This window comes from Macrosteles quadrilineatus, unplaced genomic scaffold (genome assembly GCF_028750875.1).
Source record: "Macrosteles quadrilineatus isolate MER2022 unplaced genomic scaffold, UCM_ALF_1.0 Scaffold_4__1_contigs__length_99947679, whole genome shotgun sequence".
Taxonomy (NCBI): domain Eukaryota; kingdom Metazoa; phylum Arthropoda; class Insecta; order Hemiptera; family Cicadellidae; genus Macrosteles; species Macrosteles quadrilineatus.
Window position 1 is genome coordinate 10,035,517 of NW_026542597.1, and position 19,191 is coordinate 10,054,707.

Genomic DNA, 19,191 nt, shown 5'->3' on the forward strand with positions numbered 1-19,191 from the left:
ATATAAAGGGTGAGTTTTAATTGTCCCCCCCCCCAACTTTTTTCTACATTTTTTCAAATATCAATCCCAGACCACTTCCAAACATTGTTGGGTAGGAAGTACTTCATTTTGACAAGGTCGTCATTTCCGGCCGCCATCTTGGATTCACCATACTGGATGCAAAATATTTTTGTCAAATGTAAAGGTGGGGTTGTGACCCATTATTTTGAACTAGATTTTTACCCTGATTACAATGCCAGAAACCGTTACAAAAAATCTTAATCCATTCCAAAGTTATGAGGGCTTTTTATAACTTTATTTTTAGCCCATTTTAACATTGTGCATTTACAAACTAAGACTATAATCTCAAAATAGTGCTAGATAAAGATAAGTATACACCACCAGTCATTGTTTACCTATTTTCACTTGGTTATGATAGATGTAATTTTTTCGGCCGATATCTTGGATCCGCCATTTTGAAATGTGATAAATTATTTTTAATATGAAAGGGGGTTTGTGACCTATCATTTCGAATTACTTTTTTAAGCGCAACTCAATGCCGCAATCCATTTTTTGTTATCAAGTTTTCTTTACGAAATAATGCAATTTTTTCGTAAAAAATTTCTATATTTCAAAATCAAAATATGAAAATGAAAAACTGATGTTGGAATTGTGATCAGCTTAAAAAAGTAATTAGAAATGATGGGTCATAACACCCCCTTTATATTAAAAATAATTTATCACATTCCAAAATAGCGGATCCAAGATGGCGGCCGAAAAAATTACATCCATCATAACCAAGTGAAAAAAGGTCAACAATGACTAATCATATTAAATAAGTTACAGTTCCAGCTCCTCAATTTTTACAAATCGAGCCCTGGATAAAGGTGTATTCGTTTAGGTAAAATAGGCAATTAAACACAGTATAAGATAATTCAAAATCAACTTTAATAACAATATGATAATAAGTTAAATAATGAGAATTTCTTCAGCAAATCAACAAAGTTTACAAGCATAACAAATGAACAGCTGATGTCCTCAACTCGGAGATGAGAAAGCTACTTGAGTTCCACGTGTATTGGAAAAAGGCCTTTTTTATGTAGTGTCATTTACAATGACAAAGAACAGATAAACCAAGACTGGATATCAACACAGAAATCAAATTAAATGAATCAATATTCTTTAAACAAAATTTTAATGTAGCTAACATTTCTATAAAAGTATATTAATGAGTAAACTTCACTGAACATACACTAAAGTTGATACAAAAATAGAAAATGAAAAGTTGTGATCAAGAGGTTCATAACATTTGACAGTAAATGATTTTACTTTTCAAGACAACAAAGTTTCTAATATCCTAGTTCCTTGATTACTAACCTATATGAATAAAATTCCCAAGTCTATCTGTTACGTTAAGGCAATTGCATACATCACAAGGTATCTAAATTTACATAAACTAAAAGTCAAGTTCTACCTCCTATTCTCGCTTGACAAGGTGGAAATATTTATTGTTCATTCACATAATACTTTGGACAGTTAAACAATTTAAACAACTCTATGTCTCAAATAGGCACCAGGCCTATTACCTGCATGTGTTTAGCAATGAATGGGTTTGAAAAAACGTACATAGCTGTGAGAGTTTTAAAAAAATGCTTTGATTTTGAAGTTTGAGGACAAACGGACTAAAGCACTCGTTTATCTTCAGCTGGTGTGAATGTGTTACTGTACTGATAAATACAGGTATATATTGTTGACAAGCCTTAAGAAGTGTCATTTGAAAACCTTCCCTATAACTAACTAACTATAAAACCTTATCAAATAAATACAAACATATCTAAAAAATACTAAAACAGTGTTGAAAGCTTTTTTGGCATTTATAAAACTAAATAGTGTCATTTTATAACTGAATACATTTAAAATTAAGTCTTTTGAAAAGACACACAATTATTGGTAACATCAAATAGACCAACTACATTTTGTACCCGATGACAAATATGGTGTGAAAATGTGTTTTACCACTATGAGCGAAATATTTAATTCAGTTTGAATCCGATAGGCCGCCTAAACAATTAATATTTTAGGCTTAAGTATATCAATAATATGTTTTTAATGATTAAAATGATAATATTGTGTTTAATCCCTAAATAATGTCAAGTAATAGTTATCACAATGTGCTAAAAGGAAATTATCACATATGCTGAAATTAAATATATCTACACAATAGCAGTGATCAAATAAGGCACAAGGTCCCGGTTTACATTAAAAAATACTTGCTACGAGTGATTTTCCTGTAAAGGGAAAAAAGACGAGACATCTGTGACATAATTCTCTGGAAACTGACCCTGTTTGCCTTTACATTCACCATACAGCCAGTGATCATTGATTCTTTTTAACACTTTTACTGTGTCTCCCTCCTGAAAAGTATAAAGAACAATTAATTTACCACAAAAATATGTTTTGACAAATAATTTTGGAATAGACAAGATTCAGTTAATGAAATCATATAGACTATCATATGAACAAGTTTGAAAGCTTGCCCAGTTTACTCGACAAGATAAGAAGATAGATGCCTGATACTTTGTATCCTGGACATCAGGCAGCGAGATAAAGGGATACATCATATGACAGATTTCTAGGGCTCAGTTCAAATCCAACCTTCAGTGGTTTTAGAGACTTGGCTCAAAGAAATGTGTGTAATGATGGTTCTAAACTTCTTAAGATCTTAGAAGATACAGAAAGATACAAAATTACAGATTTTTTATCTTCAGTTCCACCTGTCTGTGTACATGAATTATCAAGTTGGGCTTGTAATCAGCAGGCCTGACTTTAAACGTATACAGTTTTCTATTTATGTTGAATAATTGAACAAATGCAATAACCACCTGACCTGAATCAGTTTTCCTGGTAATTTTTAGGGATGGGCAAGTCTCGAAATTTGGGGAAATTTTAAATCTCGTTCTACGAGATGAGATTTTTTATCAAGATTTTGTCGTGACGAGAGTAAAAAAAAAATTAAAAACGCCTGCAGAAAGTCAATGCAATACCCGCAATACAGGAGCGCGTTGTAGTTGAATTTCTTTTGCGGAGGCGTTCTTATTTAATTAATTCTTTACATGTACATATTACCTTTTTTTTATCATTTGAAAAGTTTTGTTCGGTGTAAGTAGTGTGGGGCATATTTTACTACTAATACATAACCAATACAAGTAACTATTTTATACAAATTAATATTGCTTTTGTTTTATTTTATTTTTATTTTAGGATAAGTTTAACTCTATTCTAACTGATATCACAATGTTTCCTAATCGTAACCATTTTTTAATAAGTTAGGCGTAGTTATAATTTTTTTTCCTGATGTTTTTTAATATAAGATTTAAATATTCTCGCATATTATTATTATTTTTGTGTTTAAACAGTCATCTAACAATGTTACAAAATCAGGTAAAAATGTTGAACGTGCATTTCCTGTTATGTATGAGAAGGGAAATCCCGTCTCGATCTCGTCTCAACATTTTATGAGAAATAAAAAATCTCGTCTCATCTCGAACTAAAAATCCAATTTCATCCATCCCTATAATTTATTTATAAAAATTAAAGGGTTGTCTTGGTTTTTTGCCACAAGCAAAATCGATGGATCAACCTTTATTTAAAAAGATAATAATGTATACAAGTTGGAATAAGGCGAGCAAGATGCATAGAAGGAAAAAAACATGCATTAAGATATAGCCTGCTAGAGAGAGAGAGAGAGCTTTATTTACAATCTTGAAGATTGAAATGACTACAAGATACAATCTAGCTAGCTACTATCAGCCTACTAACAGTCTAGCTGAAATTATAACTGTCAACTATTGATGTCTGATATCTAGACATGAACAATTACCTCAAAAGCTAAATCGTCCCACGTTTCGGGCGTAAAAGTATAGAGCGCAATGACATATTTGTAATTATTTGTGATTCTTGTGGACATCTCCTCCAACGGCACCACAACATTGACAAAGTTGGCAGGAAACATGCCTTCACTGTTGTTCAGCGTCCCTTTGAGCCAATCATCATTTATTTTCTCTATCAAATAAATTATATCATTCTCCTGAAATGATAAAATAAATCATATTAGTCGCCTGAAACCAGATTTCGAACATAATGCAACTTCTCAACAGTTAAGCAATTAATGAAAAAACTTATATCTCGGCTGCATTGCAAACATCTAAGTGCCACGACATCCAATGATATGTCAGTGTCACAAAGTCCAAAATATATTTTTTAGCTGTTTCATGACGTCCAACATAAAATAGTTGACTGTTGCACGACATCCAAATCTAACCATGTCCAAAAGTACAGTAACTGCAATAAACATAGTCTTTCTACAACGCCATGGGATTGGTCGTCGTGCAAGAGTGCACTTTATACTCTCCGTATGCAGAAGCTCTGGACGTGCAACAGCGCTGAGCTATTGGACATTGTGCGGCTTAGCCGCTTTGGACGTGGTGCAACAGCTACTTTTTTAGAGTATAAAATGTGCTGTTGCACGACTACCAATCCCATGAAGTCCAAAGCTTGTAGAAAGAATATGTTTCTTGCAGTTACTGTGCTTTTGGACATGGTGAGATTTGTATGTCGTGAAACAGCTCACAAGTTATATTTTGGACGTTGTGACTCTTGGACGTCGTGCAACACTCCAAATATCTCAGCCAACTATTACTATAGACTGGCAATGGTTCTTGCCGCCTGGTTAATTTGATTTTTGGTTATGGTTAAATGTTTTACTGTACATAGAAAACTATTAGCATAAACTAGCCAACTACCAACTGAAATTACCTTAAAAGACAAATCATCTGGATGTCCAGTTTCATAACTGTACAAAGCTATGCAGTATGGCTTCTTCTTCTGTTCACCTTCCTGAAATGAAATGATCACACTTGTACAGAATTTCAAATTCCGAAATATTTTCATATGGTATGTGATATTTCAACAGCACTTTTTATCCGTGCACAAATGGAAATAATGTTAAAGCCAGTGTGAATCCTTGAGTGAAGTTCAACATTGACTTCAGATTTAAACTGTACTAGTGTCCCTGTTGCTCGAAATTGAGCAATTGCTAAGTATTACAGGCGTTATTTTAAAACGAATAACAGTCATATTTTTTTATGACTATAAAAGATTCGACTCAAAGATTATGGAATACTCAAGATGTACATAACAGATCGATATAATCAACATTTCTTGTAAATATCTGATCATTTTTCAAAAGCTGATTTTGTTTTTTAGTGTTTATTACACACATTATTTCTATTTCTTCCCCTTGGTGGTGTTCTATGACTTTCCTATGTTTCCATAGTTTGCAAATCGTCTCTTTCAATGATTACTAAGAAATGTATCACAGTGTTAATTCAGTTTTCTTTTTAGTATATCAATTTATCCAGGCTCTCTCGTTTTTTCCCATTGTAATAATTACGCCAACCCAAATTCAAATAGTAACTATTTCATTTCAACCAAGTCAGTAAATATTTGTAGCAAACTGTTAAATTAGCAAACTTATTGACTGTTTACAATTAACATATGTCCTTCTCACTTTTAATTTCTGACAACAGCTGGACTTTCATAACAGTATTTGTTTCCCATGTTAATCTTATGGATAAATACGAAACTTTAAAGGGCCCCAGGGCCTCATCCTCTAACTATTTCCCTAAAAAGAAAGTTTCCTGCATAACTTCACGTTACGCTCTTTCCAATGACACCAAGAACATGTAAATCGGTTCAGTAGTTTCGGAGGAGTAATTGTCACAAAAAAACATGCTTGCGTATTAAATAAGTATAGATTAGTATGGCTACTACAATCAAATAAAATTATTTTTTTAGTAGTTATTGCTACAACTAACCTGCCCCAAGCTGGTGGGTCTAGGTGGAAGGTTAGGTCCAGACAATGCTTCAGGCGGGGGTGGAGGAGGTGGCATGTTAGGTGGTGGGGGTGACCAGTCTGAAGGTGGGTCCAGCGGAGCACTCACAAACGATGGAGGTGTTGAACAAGGTCTCAGCAGCTTAGGTGGCGGTGGCCTTGCCGGTTTCAAATTCTTAGCCCGGATAATGGTCGGTTTAGTTGAAACACTCACTGTTACATTGACAGCCTTGTGTTTACTTCGAGGGTCTTCATTGCTCAACTCAAAAGGTACAGAATTTAGTGACCGCTTTGAGACTGTATCTACTGACCAAGGGTCTGCAGCTGTAGGTGTCGATGAATTTGACATTAGCAGCGAATCAAAGTCATCTTCAAAGCCACTTTCTACCTGTAAGAAATAGATTGGAATAGATTTATAAAACGCTGACATGCCAGAGTGGGTATTTTATGGCGACAATGAGTGAAGGATGAGATGATGGCTTTAAGATCAGCTAGTTCTTTGTCCAGGGCCATTTATTTTCTGGGTCCAGTTTCATACCATAGATTCTAACTTTTTCAGGGTCCAACTGGTGACCTTCTGATTACTAGGCCGATTACTAGCCTATTTATTACCTACTGAATTTAATGATTTGCTGATTATTAGAGCAACTCAGCTACCCAGTTTTATATTTGATAAGATGCTGCATAGGTAATACGAAGTTCCTTAGACCGCATTTATATAGTACATTGGTTTATGCAAGGAATTTATTACACACACCTTTGATCTAATTGTTTAAACATTTTTTTACACTTAACACAATCAATTCAATTCCCATTAAAATTTTAGACAACCCAGTGTTTCAAAAAGACAATAAAGCATTTCAAAAACTTAGTGGTAGTTTGCTTCAAATTTATATGAGGAGATTGGCAAAGTGAATGTTTAGAAAATCTATTGAAGGAAGATAAAACACATTTCACATAACTCATTGACGACTCATGTTTGTAGGCTCGCATCGTATTTAGCTATACTGCTAACCCTCTGACACTAAAGTAGTTAGTCGAATCTAACCTGCAAGCGTTAGTCTTATGTGTTTATAGTGGCAAATGTTCGGTCGATGGTGGCATGGTAGCTTAGTTGGCTAAGGCTGACAAGTGTAGCATTCTTTCTACATACATGGATTTGAATTCTGTACATGTGCAATCCATGTTAGGCTTACTAATGTGTGTGCTTACTAATGAGCCCACCTTAAATAAACCGTGTCTGGCTTGGGTAGAATTTGACAGCATCATCCACATATTTAATTAATAGAGAAATAAAAAACATATTCCGGTGCCAATGGGTTAGGAAAATCATCAATCGCAGTTAAGCAGGAAACTGTTAGTTTAATACCCCCGCCGCAGCAAACCTGCCGACTAAGCGAGTTTCCATTTGTCTGAATTGATTTTCAGTTAAATATATTTTAATAACATTAGGTTTAACGAGTACCTAGGTTTGCTGCTACAAGGAAACTAATAAAGTGTGTTTTTGAGTAAAATATTGATAGCTTAGTACAAAATAAATAAATTTGCCAAGTTTGATCAAAATATATTCATAAACAAGCAAACTACAACATTTGACAATATTCTCCATAAGAATAACATGGGAATTTTAAATTTAAATTTTTTTTAATTTTCTCCGTTACTAATAATCGAACTGACAAATAACATATGTTTAATATTCATTTGTTTATGTTGTTTATGTAAATATTTACTTTTGGTTTTTTAAAAGATAGTTAATACCAAACTATGATGACTTTTAATTTATAATCATGGCGCAGTCGTAAAGTTTAAATAGAAGAAAAGAAAGTAAAGCTTAAATATTATGGAGTTCAATAAACCAGATCCACTGAACCTATCGGAGGGAAACATTTCAGACAGATTTAAACAGTTTAAGGAAGAAATCGACATTTACTTTATTGCTACAAAAACAACGAAAGAAAGTAAGGAAATTCAATTAGCCAGACTGAAAAATCTACTGGGGACAGATGGTTTGAAATTGTACAACTCAATAAAAGATGAGTCTGTGGTTGAAACTGTTGAAAACGTGATGAAGACATTGGAAAAACACTGTGTACCAAAACAAAATATGACCATGAGCATTCATCTTTTATTTTCAAGGAAACAACTACCTCATGAAAATTTTGACTCGTTTTATGCAGACCTCAGAAATCTAATAAGATGTTGCAAGTTTGAAGAACAGGAAGAAAAAATATTGAGAGCACTTATAATTCTAGGAGTGAATAATAAAGAGTTGCAGGAAAAACTACTAAGAGAAGATACAAGTTTTGATAGAGTAATCAACTTCTGTAAAGCATCTGAACTTGCAGAAAAAAATGTGCGACTTGTCAATAATAAAGGTAAAACAGATCAAAACAATTTTGAAGTTGACACGGTCTTGAATTCTAAATTTACAGATGGACAGGGCATGAGTGCAATACGACGTTTTAATCAGCAGCAGCAGCAGGGGTATAACACGTCACAAGGAGGTTACAACCGACAGGTAGGCAAAACTAATAATTGTTATAGATGTGGTGGTATCCATCATGGAATGTGTCCTGCAATAGGAAGAATCTGTAAAAAATGTGGTAAGCCAAACCACTTTGCTAGTGTTTGCCGAAATAATAATAAATTCATTGGTTCAAAACAATGTAATAACTTGCAAAATGTTTGTGATAACAGCATGTCAGTTGAAGACAATCATGAATCAGACATCAATAGCCTTTGTGTAGTTGATAGCATAAAAAATAAAAACGCTTGGTATAAGACTCTTCTGGTAGAAGGCAAAGAAATAAAATTCAAACTTGACAGTGGGGCAGATGTCAATGTATTGCCATTTCGCTATTTAAGAAATCTAAACTTGCCTAGTAAATTGAAGCCTTGTAACACCACATTGCAGTCATTTGGGGGGTTTTCCATTAAGCCTTGTGGTATAATCGATGTTCAAATTGAAACCGATCAAAAGATTGATGTAGTTAGTTTTTTAATTGTAAAAAATGAAAACACAGTACCTATTTTAGGACTTGAAACATGTATTAAATTTAACCTACTAAAACTAATTGATTACCAGCTGAAAGTAAAATACTTACCAGGAAGATATATGTTCATTGCCGACTTCATGTCAAGATGTGGAATAAAAACTAACGAACCCAAAGATGTTCTAATGGATGATTTCGTTCACACTGTGGAAGTTCACGAAATAACTGAAGACGAACCTAGACTAAAACTTTTTCAATCCAAAACTAAGTCAGATAATATTTTGACCTCGGTAAGTGAGTATCTACATAACTGTTGGCCGGATCCAAAAGTACTTGAGGGTGAGATAAAACATTTTTTTAATATCAGACAAGACCTGCAGGTTAATGATGATTTAATTTATTATGGTGAAAGATTAGTTGTACCCAAAAGTTTGCGAAAGTTTGTATTAGATACTCTACATGAAACTCATTTAGGATCCTCTAAAATCAACAAAAAAATGAAACAGTTGTTTTACTGGCCAGGTATGACTTCTGATGTAATAAATGTAGTGTCAACATGTAAAATTTGTCAAAAATTTGGGAAATCAAAAACCAGAAGTCCAATGATGAATCATGATATTCCAAACATTCCATTCAGCAAAATTGCAGTTGATATTGCAGAATTTCAACAAAGTTATTATCTAGTAATTGTGGACTATTACTCTCGGTGGATTGAGGCTCTGAAGATAAGTTCAAAAAGTAGTTCAGTTATTATTTCTAAGCTTAAAGAAGTATTTTCTAGATTTGGGATACCTAGAACACTGATTGCTGATAATATGCCTTTCAACAGTATCGAGTTTAAAGCAGTTTTCTCAGGAATGGAATGTAACAATCATAACAACAAGTCCATACTATCCCCAATCAAATGGATTAGTGGAAAAATCTGTTGGAATAGTGAAAGAAATGTTAAAAAAATGTCAAGAAACAAAACAAGATCTGCAGTTATACTTATTAAACTACAGAAACAGCCCAATATCTAACCTTGAAGTTTCTCCAGCTCAGCTTCTTAACAGCAGACACTTAAGAAGTAAAATTCCAATGAGAGAAGAACTATTAAAATCCAAACTTGTTGAGGACAGCATCTATGAAAAAATGATAGAAACTCAGAAAGCACAAAAGTCACATTATGATAGAAAGTCTTTAAACCGTGAAGATAGCTTTACTGAAGGGCAGGAAGTATGGGTTCAAGATGTATTCAATAAAACATGGGATGAAGGAGTAATAGAGAAGAAACTTCAACAACCCAGATCTTATTTAGTTTCTATTAAAGACAAGGGTATAAAGAGAAGAAATAATCTAATATATAAAATTCTCGTGTCACAGTGTTTGTCTGCAAACTCCTCCGGAACGACTTCACCGATCGTTATGAAATTTGGTGTGTAAATTCTGTAGGTATGCGAATCGGACGTAAACTATTTCCCGTTTCGAAATTCTTAAAAGGGCTCCGCCCCAGTGGCTCTGGAGTTTCCCATGTTAACCTTATGAGAAATGGAATTAATGAATCTTAACAGCTGTTTCAATTAAACAAGTTGGTTCTGTTCTATGATGTTCAATAGCATTAAAGTTACAAGGATTACCAACAGGGTGCAGCACTATTATTTCTTTTACATTTATGACAACAGCTAATTTGCAACCAAAAGGTGAGTGAGCGTAGCGAACGAACTTCAACCTGGAGGCGAGTTAGCGTAGCGAACGAGCTAACCTGAAGGCAAGTGAGCGCAGCGAACGAGCTCCAACCTAAAGGTGAGTGAGCGTAGCGAACGAGCTCCAACCCAAAGGTGAGTGAGCGTAGCGAACGAACTTCAACCAGGACGTGATTGAGCGATGCGAACGAGATCATTTTGAAAATTAAACGTAACGGTACTTTCTTTCCATCGGTCTGTCTTAGGGGAAACCTATAACTTAGGCGATACGAAGTTCGCCGGGTCAGCTAGTAGATTTATAAAAAAAGATTAGGACTCCAAGCTCAAGGGGAAGATGACAAATAACATATGTTTAATATTCATTTGTTTATGTTGTGTTTGTAAATATTTACTTTTGTTTTTATAAAGATAGTTAATACCATACTATGACTTTTAATTTATAATCAGGAAGAATATTATTTTACGCCGACAATCAATTTCATGGAATAAAAAACTAAAATAGAACATTTGAGTATAGTAATTTACTCTTTGAGAAGCCAAGAGACTAATCCAAATATGATTAACTTAGCTATTACTACAGCCGCCAACTCATGAAGATGAGTATCTACTTTTATATCCAAATTCAATGCTATTATTATCATAATAAATTTTCATTTTTTACCAAATACAATATGAAAATATTGTTCTACATATAGATATTACGTGCATAGTCTTTTAAATTGGTATTCAAGTTCACTAATAGGGTAACATTAAAACACAATAAATGTACCTATTAAAATTTGTAAATGGCATAAAATTTATAAATTCAAAACTCACTACAAGTAATCTATAAAGTTCTGGTAAATTATCATGAAAAGTCAGTAAAATATATCATACATATATATGTAAACACTTTCTTAAAACTATTTGTATATGATAATCCGACCATTTTGTTGCAGTTTGTGAGTTTAGATTTATAAAAAAAAGATTAGGACTCCAAGCTCAAGGGGAAGATGACAAATAACATATGTTTAATATTCATTTGTTTATGTTGTTTATGTAAATATTTACTTTTGGTTTTTTAAAAGATAGTTAATACCAAACTATGATGACTTTTAATTTATAATCACGAACAAAAATACTTTTATATACTAAATTATTTGTTTTTTTAAGCTCTTTAAAAAGGTCTAAAGAGAAATTGGGAAATTTTGTGTTTTGAGGGTAAAAAGTGAGAAAAACCAATTTTTACCCCATAAAACCCCCCGTAAAGCCCTGTTCCCATGGTCCGATCGTGCTGGTTCGCGAACTCATTCAAGTTTATCCCGCTTTACACCTTTAAACCAAATTTCATCAAAATCGGACAAAAATTACTCAAGTTATCGCGTTTACGGACGTATATATATATAAGTCTATATTTATATATATACATATATAAAAATTTGAACGAATAGGGTTTTTGGCCTCTGGGGACATCAAAATGAAAAAGTAAATCGGTCCCGGGTCTAGGTCTTACCGTGCCACCTACGGTAATAGCTACTTCCCTATAGGGAAATTCGCTAAAACAGCAGCTGTTATAAACTAACACTGCTTTGACTAGAGCTAAAACTATATGGTCTAGCCAGCTAAATCCAGGATTTTTCTATGTTATCCTCCCAATAATAACAACAATAAATACCATTAGTATTCCTTATTACCAATAGAATATTGATACCTTAATAGTGGGTTGTGGCCTTATGTTTAAACAAACCTGGGAGTTGGCGTTGTTGTGACTGTCGCTGCCAAAACTGTTGAGACTGAAACCATCACTACTGGAGCGAGTAGGGGAGGCTGGGGGAGAGCTCAGGTCTATCAGGAGTCCACATGATGCAGGTTCTGACAACATTGTACTGGAGTGGCTCTTCGGCACCTTATTGCTGCCTTTGCTGCGTCCGAGCAAGCCATAGAGCAACTGGCTTGGCTGTGAACAATTCAACTTCAATGCTTAAAAAATAAAATACCAACAACTTAATTTGTAAACGTTACAAAGAATACTCAGTAAACCTGTTCCTATACTCTTTTAATGATTTGAATCTTGTACATTAGTTTAAGTCTTAGTTTCAATTACACTATTCATTCGTGCATAATAATGTATACAAACAAAATAAACACCATCAGCAATTTGACACATACTTTCTCCCATAAGCTTGCCAACATCAATTATCATAGGTAAGTGATTATTTTTTCATCAATTTCCTCTTTCCCATTTAAACTTTTCTCTCTCGATATTAAAAAAGTTGTTATTATTATCACATCGTATGTATTTTAAGTATTATTTTAATAATAACTAATTTTACAATCAAATACAAATAACAACAGTAAAATGTATATTTATTTAATGAAAAAGTACCTAATTAATTATGATCCTCAAAAATCAATATATAATACATACCTGTCGTGAAGACGGAGTGGATTTCAAGCTTGTAACGACTTTTAATGGAGGTGGCGGCCGAGGAGGTGGTTTTTTAGTTTCCCCCAACTTTCCAGCTGATTGAGATCGAGCTAGTTTAAAACGTTCAAAACAGGTGTCTCTGAAAAAGATTTTATACTTATTGCTATTATTTCCAATGTAGGGTTATCTAATCTTCAAGACCTATATCAATCTGTTACTCCTTTGATTATTGATACATCTAGAAACTCCATCCCCATGTTAAAGTTGTCACGAGTAATTTTAATCAATATTGTCATAGTTGATGTGAGCCACCGACAGATTGTGCTGATCTAAATTACTATTGTCGGGACCACGTAAGTTTGCAGTTGGTGACAGCCAATCACAAGACAAGGCTAGTGCAACGTTGCCACATCGCACTAATAAAATATACTAAGCAATATTTTCAAATCAGCTGGTATTATTAGATTTGGCAACACCGCACAGTTCTCATTGGTTCATTTAAACCCATATGGTAAATAGGCTCCTCCCTCAACTGCAAACTTATGTGGTCCGGACTCTAATTTATGTTGAATACTTTATTACCTAGTGAAACAACTTATGGTGAGCTATATCAAACGTCATAACGTTATGACTCATCAACCATGTCAGTAACCAAAAATAAGCTAGAAAAAAAGAGTTTTAAACAATACCATACCCACATACCCGTACACCATACCCGTGCATCGCAACGGGAAGAGAACGCCTAAGAGAATAATTATCATTCCACAGATCTGCTGTATGTAGATAAACTTTTAGTAATCCACTAAAAGTATTAATAAAATTAACTGGTTACTTTAGTTTCCTAGACATTATTTTTTGGGAAATAAAATAAACCATACAAATTCAATAGGTTTTTATAAACATTTTGGAAAAAAGAAAGTCTTAAGTTAATGAATTACGCACTTAAAAAATAAAACTCCTTATTCACACACTATCAACAATATTTACAGGTTAAGTGTAAGAAAGGGCCATGTGGCCCTAACTTTGCCTGTATAAATAAATGATTTTTCATTTCATTTCATTTTCATTTCATTTCTCTTTTATAAATATAGATAGTCCATTCTATGACTGGCTCACACATCCAAGTAATTTTTCAATAAAGGGTTGGCAACAGCTGGTCATATATAGACAATTCCTTTAAATTACAATTTCATCAAGAAATGATACAGCGTCAAATTTCAATAAATAACATTGGTATAATACAGTTGAACCTCTATAAGACGAATTTCAAGGGGTACGGGAAAAATTTGTAATATAGAGGTATTCTTAATAAAGAGGGTCGTTTTATTGAGGTTTAATGCTGCTGTTATTCTTCTTATAGAGGTTTCTCCTCGCTCCAAGGTTTCTCCAAACAATGACTGAGGAAGGAGGAGGGATGGGTGGGGGTTTCATGTTGGGACAAGCTTCTGTTTGTTTTGAAAACGACGTACTATGGAGGTTAAGATTATGATAAATTCGTCTTATAGAGGTCACGTTCGTCTTGTAGAGGTTTTGTGCTAAGAATATTCTTTGTATAGAGGTTAATCAGTCCTAGCCCATGTCACAAACAAATTCGTCTTATGGAGGTTTTTAACTTAATTACTACGTTGTATAGAGGTGTTTTTAGCATTGACCTATATGAAAGTGTCAAGGGGATTAAAAAAAAATTTGTCTTATCGAGGAATTTGTTTTATCGAGGTTCGTACAAGCTCAACTGTAGATACAAAGTGAAATGGAAAAGCTTCTTCAGTGTTGTGTGTGGTCTTGCCATGCAAAGAACTCCTTTAGGGTGTAGAAAGCTTTGTCTAGCAGCCATCTCCATAGCTTCCTCTTCATCAGCACAGGGCCTCAAATTTTCAAGTGGTCTGGTAGCTTGTTTAGCATCTTCACTCCTGCATACAGTGGTTTCTTTTCAAACATTGCTGTTCTGTGGCCAGGCAGCACATATTTTCCTGCATATCTGGTGTTGTATTCATGTATATATCTCTTTGTTTAGGTGGGTCTTTGGTTACACAGTAATAAACAGTATCTAGGATGTAGATGGGAGTCACCGTCAGGATGTTGAGGTTTTTAAAGGCATCTCTACAGCTTTGTTCTTTACTTATGCCTGCTATTATTCTGATAGCCCTTTTCTGCATAACCAGGACCCGGTTAAGATTGTCCATAGTGGATCCACCCCAGACAGTAATACCATAGCGTACATGGCTTTCAAACAATGTATGGTATGCAGTCCTCGTTGCCTCAGGGGTACTAGTCTCTTTGATTCGTTTTATGGCAAAGCGAGCTGGCCCGAGTTTTTGGCAAAGACAAGCTACATGACGATCCCAGGATAAGTTTTCATCAATTATATGACACCTAGATGTTTGATTTCTTCAGCTGCTGTCAGGTTGGGCATTTCAGAAGACACTGTAAACTTTTTATTTCCAAAGTCATTTGCTTGGTCTTACTTTCATTGAGGACTAAGTCATTTTTCATACAGTAGTCCTGTGTCATATTGAAAGCAATATAGGTGTTTTTTTAGTTGATCTCTGTTTCTGTTTGCTGTAAGCAGCACAGTGTCGTCTGCATACATGACCATCTTGCTGTATTCCTCAAGGTGTTCCGGGAAGTCATTAATAAACAGCCCAAACAGAACTGGCCCTAGGACAGAGCCCTGGGGAACTCCTCTGTTAATCGGTAGCAATTCAGATCTGACAGTATCTGTAAACCTTTTTGTCGTGTGTTTTATTTCTACCATTTGGCTTCGCCCTTTTAGATAACTTGCAAACCATTTCAGAGCTGTTTGCTGGATTCCTAAATTTTGAAGTTTAGTTAGAATAAGATCATGTCCCAAGGAATCAAAAGCCTTGCTTAAGTCAAGATACAGGTTGGTGATAGTGTTGCCATTTTCTATGTTCTCAATGATATATTGAACAAGGTCTATCAGAGCAGTTGTGGTTGATTTTCCAGGAACAAACCCATGTTGGCTGTTTGTCAATGCTTGGTTTTGACAAAGATGCTCCTGGATTTTTACTTTTATAATCTTCACTATGAGTTTGGAGACAGATGAGAGCAGCAAGATAGGTCGGTAGTTAGAGATGTTGTGTAGGTCCCCTTGTTTGTGTTTAGGAAATACCTTGGCTGTTTTCAACTTGGTTGGAAAAGTCCCCTCTGCCATCGACATGTTTACAATCTTCATTGGCGGCATTATTAATTCATCTGCACATGTTTTAAGGATTTTTGAAGATATTTCATCAATGCCTGATGATGTGGAGTTCTTTAGTGATTGAATGGTTCGAGGCCTATCTCGTCAGGTGTTGTTGGACGGAAGGAAGAGAGAGTGTTAAATGTAAAGGCTGGAGAGGATTTTGAGCTATTGGTGGTGTGTTGTATCTGCTGTTTTGTTTTAATGTTTCCTCAACTATAATGTTTACAAAATAATAATTAAAGCGGTTTGCTACATCTGGGTCAGTAAGTTTCTTTCCATTGTCATTTAATTCTATTGTAGAATTGTTGTCAAGCTCTTTCCTCTCACTGTTGATGGTGTCCCATATGGCTTTGTCTTTGTTTTCTGCTAGTTCAATGTATGCAGCACTTGTTTCTTGCCTTGCCTTTTTTAATTTTTGGATGTAAGATTTCTTCTTATGTGTAGCAAGATCAGCAGATTATTGTGGTTAGGGTTCCATCGTGATGTATATGTTGTTGCTGCTTTTGTTTTTGGAAGGTCCAGTGTGTGTTATTGTCCTGTGTGGTCTGATAGACCTGTGTGAGAGACCACAACTGTAATCATGGTGTGAATATTTGAACACACCATATCAATTGAGGATGCTGAGGTCTTTGAGATTCTTGTGGCTGGGAGCTCTAGTCTTCTTATGTTATACCCATCCAATAGCGAATTTAGTGTAACAGATTCTCTAGAGACCTCATCCAAACTGTCAATGTTAATGTCCTCCATGATAAGTGTGTCACTTCTCTGAGTAGGAAGGCTGTCTAGTGCATCTGACAGAACTTGTAGTGACGTATCAAGGTCAGCACAAGGTGATTGATAGACTTCAAGGAGGAAAAGGCTCTTCTTCTTGTTTTTTTTTTTATTGATGTTATTTCGCATACCATTTCCAAGCTGTATCCTTCTATCTCTAGACTTTCGGTTGTGTTGGTTATAGATTATAGCGCCTCGTTTTCCTCTTCCAGGAACTGATGAGGTTGGGGGTAAAATAATTACTGACACTAGTGGGGAAACTAAAAGGTAACTTATAATGAAAACCGCTGCAGTGGTGTCGCAGAGTTCAGGTTTATGGTCCAGGTTAGTTTGAGGTAAACGAAAGGTTAAGAAACACGTTCCATCATTCAGACTATACCTAACACCCTTCTGATATTTTAAATTACCTAACTTCTGAAGCTGCAGTCACATGTCTTAAACTTTTTTGTTTTGGCATTTTTGAACATGGAGGTTCAGGTGCTGGTCGTGTTGGAATTTTCATATCTGCAAGAAATACAAAAAATGAACATTTCTGTGAAGTGTACTTGCCTAAATTGAGCTAAATTTGTTCTGTTATACACACCAGATTGGACATTCACACATGTTAAGTCAGTTAAGTGTACTAAGTAGGAATTAGGAATGAGGAGTACTTATCCCCCCCGCCACAGCAAACCTATCATAGACTAAATTTAAGTGGATTTCCATTTGCCTGATTAGATTTTTATAAACAATTTCCTTAAACATGTCAGGTTTATTACCTTTTACAACATTAAATTTAATGAGTACTTGCTGCTACAGGGAAGGGAAGAAGTGTTTTTGACCAAATTTTAATAGTACAGGATAAAATAAATAAATTTGATCAAAATCCTATAGGCTACTCAATTACGAGCTATGTCTGTTTGTTTGTCTGTCTGTATGTCTGTGATATCCAGCAAAAGAGTTTGACTAAATTTTGAAATTAGGGACTTAAAACTGAAAAAACCTCATTTATACGTCCCCTGAGTCAGACCCTTCTAACCTTTTTTAAACTTAAGTAATAGGGTCTGGGCTAATACATTTAATTTAGATTTAGGCCTATGGAACTTTTAAATGACTAAGTGGGGTAGGCCTACTTTAAGAATAACAGAGCCTAACTTACCCAATATGATTGGTTAACCCTAGAAAGCAAAGGTATTCCATATACAGTAGTGGGATTAAGTTACCAATTCCTGGTGGGCTATCAGAAATTAACTAATCTTATCGTGAAAGCACTCCAAGCTTACCTGACATTTTTATTTTTAGGCTAAGTTGGTGACGTCTTAAAATTTTCAAATTTATCTCTTTACAGCTTGATTTTTATCAGTGCAATACCATCTTTTGTTCATAACAACTAACAAAATGCCCTGTTATAATATGAAAAAGTGGCATAACTTTTCAAATGAAGTTTCTTAGTTGCTGCCTACCTTCTACCATGCAAAACACAAAATTAAGATAATAAATAATACACTTTAATACTAATACTTATTTACTTAATAAATAAATACTAGAATGAAATGAACGAATGAGAATTGAGAATGAAGGGAAGGAATAGGAATGGAATGGGATAGAATACTAGAATGAATGACTCAATAAACTGAACTGAACTGAAACTATACTATACCACGGCCGCCTTTAACTCCAGGCCGCGTCCTTCGAACTGGCAACGTCGCAAGTGGTGTTGTAACAGCTGTTTTTGTTTAGAAGCAGCTAATGGTATTTGTGTATTTACGAAAGATTGGTTACTGGACTATGACAAAATTTACTCCCCTTGAAAATGTACAGATATTGATTTTTAATTCATTGTTAAAGTTTTATTTTAATAAATTTATGTTCATAAATTTAAATTTAAATCAATAAAGTGCGAATTAATGAGCTGATGTCACCTGTCTGCCATGTTATCTTATGGGACGTCTATCACTGAACAACACCACTTGCAACGTTGACAATTCTACCAGGCCGCGGCCTGTAGTTAAAGGCGGGCGTGACTCTAGACATGAAAACGCTGTGGCTGCGAATACGACGACCGTATTGGCGTATTCGTTCTTGACTATGACTACCACTGAGCTAAATGACTACTGTACTGAGTACTGAGTCACGGCCGCCTTTAACTACAGGCCGCGGCCTGGTAGAATTGGCAACGTTGCAAGTGGTGTTGTTCAGTGATAGACGTCCCATAAGATAACATGCCAGACATGTGTCATCAGCTCATTAATTCGCACTTTATTGATTTAAATTTATGAACA

The 19,191-nt window shown here is 34.7% G+C and overlaps 1 protein-coding gene across 2 annotated transcripts; it reads right to left on the bottom strand.

Moving 5' to 3' along the window:
* Positions 1 to 911: 911 nt before the first annotated feature.
* On the bottom strand, positions 912 to 18,389 carry LOC128992565 (abl interactor 1). 2 transcript variants are annotated; one of them, XM_054416202.1, is made up of 8 exons: positions 18,193 to 18,389; positions 17,338 to 17,434; positions 12,955 to 13,093; positions 12,274 to 12,483; positions 5,856 to 6,260; positions 4,795 to 4,875; positions 3,860 to 4,066; positions 912 to 2,393 (listed from the first exon to the last, which is right to left on the bottom strand). In XM_054416202.1, exons 1-8 carry the CDS (start codon positions 18,197 to 18,199, stop codon positions 2,253 to 2,255), a joined length of 1,287 nt encoding a protein of 428 aa, XP_054272177.1. In that variant the 5' UTR covers positions 18,200 to 18,389; the 3' UTR covers positions 912 to 2,252. The 2 variants fall into 2 exon arrangements, with proteins under 2 accessions (XP_054272177.1, XP_054272178.1); XM_054416203.1 differs by lacking the exon at positions 18,193 to 18,389 and adding an exon at positions 18,069 to 18,128.
* Positions 18,390 to 19,191: the final 802 nt, after the last annotated feature.

Bases quoted from the DNA above. Each gene is read 5' to 3' on its own strand.
- LOC128992565 (XM_054416202.1), bottom strand. The intron at 13,094-17,337 runs GTAATTTAAAAT...AATCTTTTTCAG, and splicing joins ACTGCAGCTTCAGAAGTTAG to AGACACCTGTTTTGAACGTT. The intron at 4,067-4,794 runs GTAATTTCAGTT...TTATCATTTCAG, and splicing joins CAGATGATTTGTCTTTTAAG to GAGAATGATATAATTTATTT.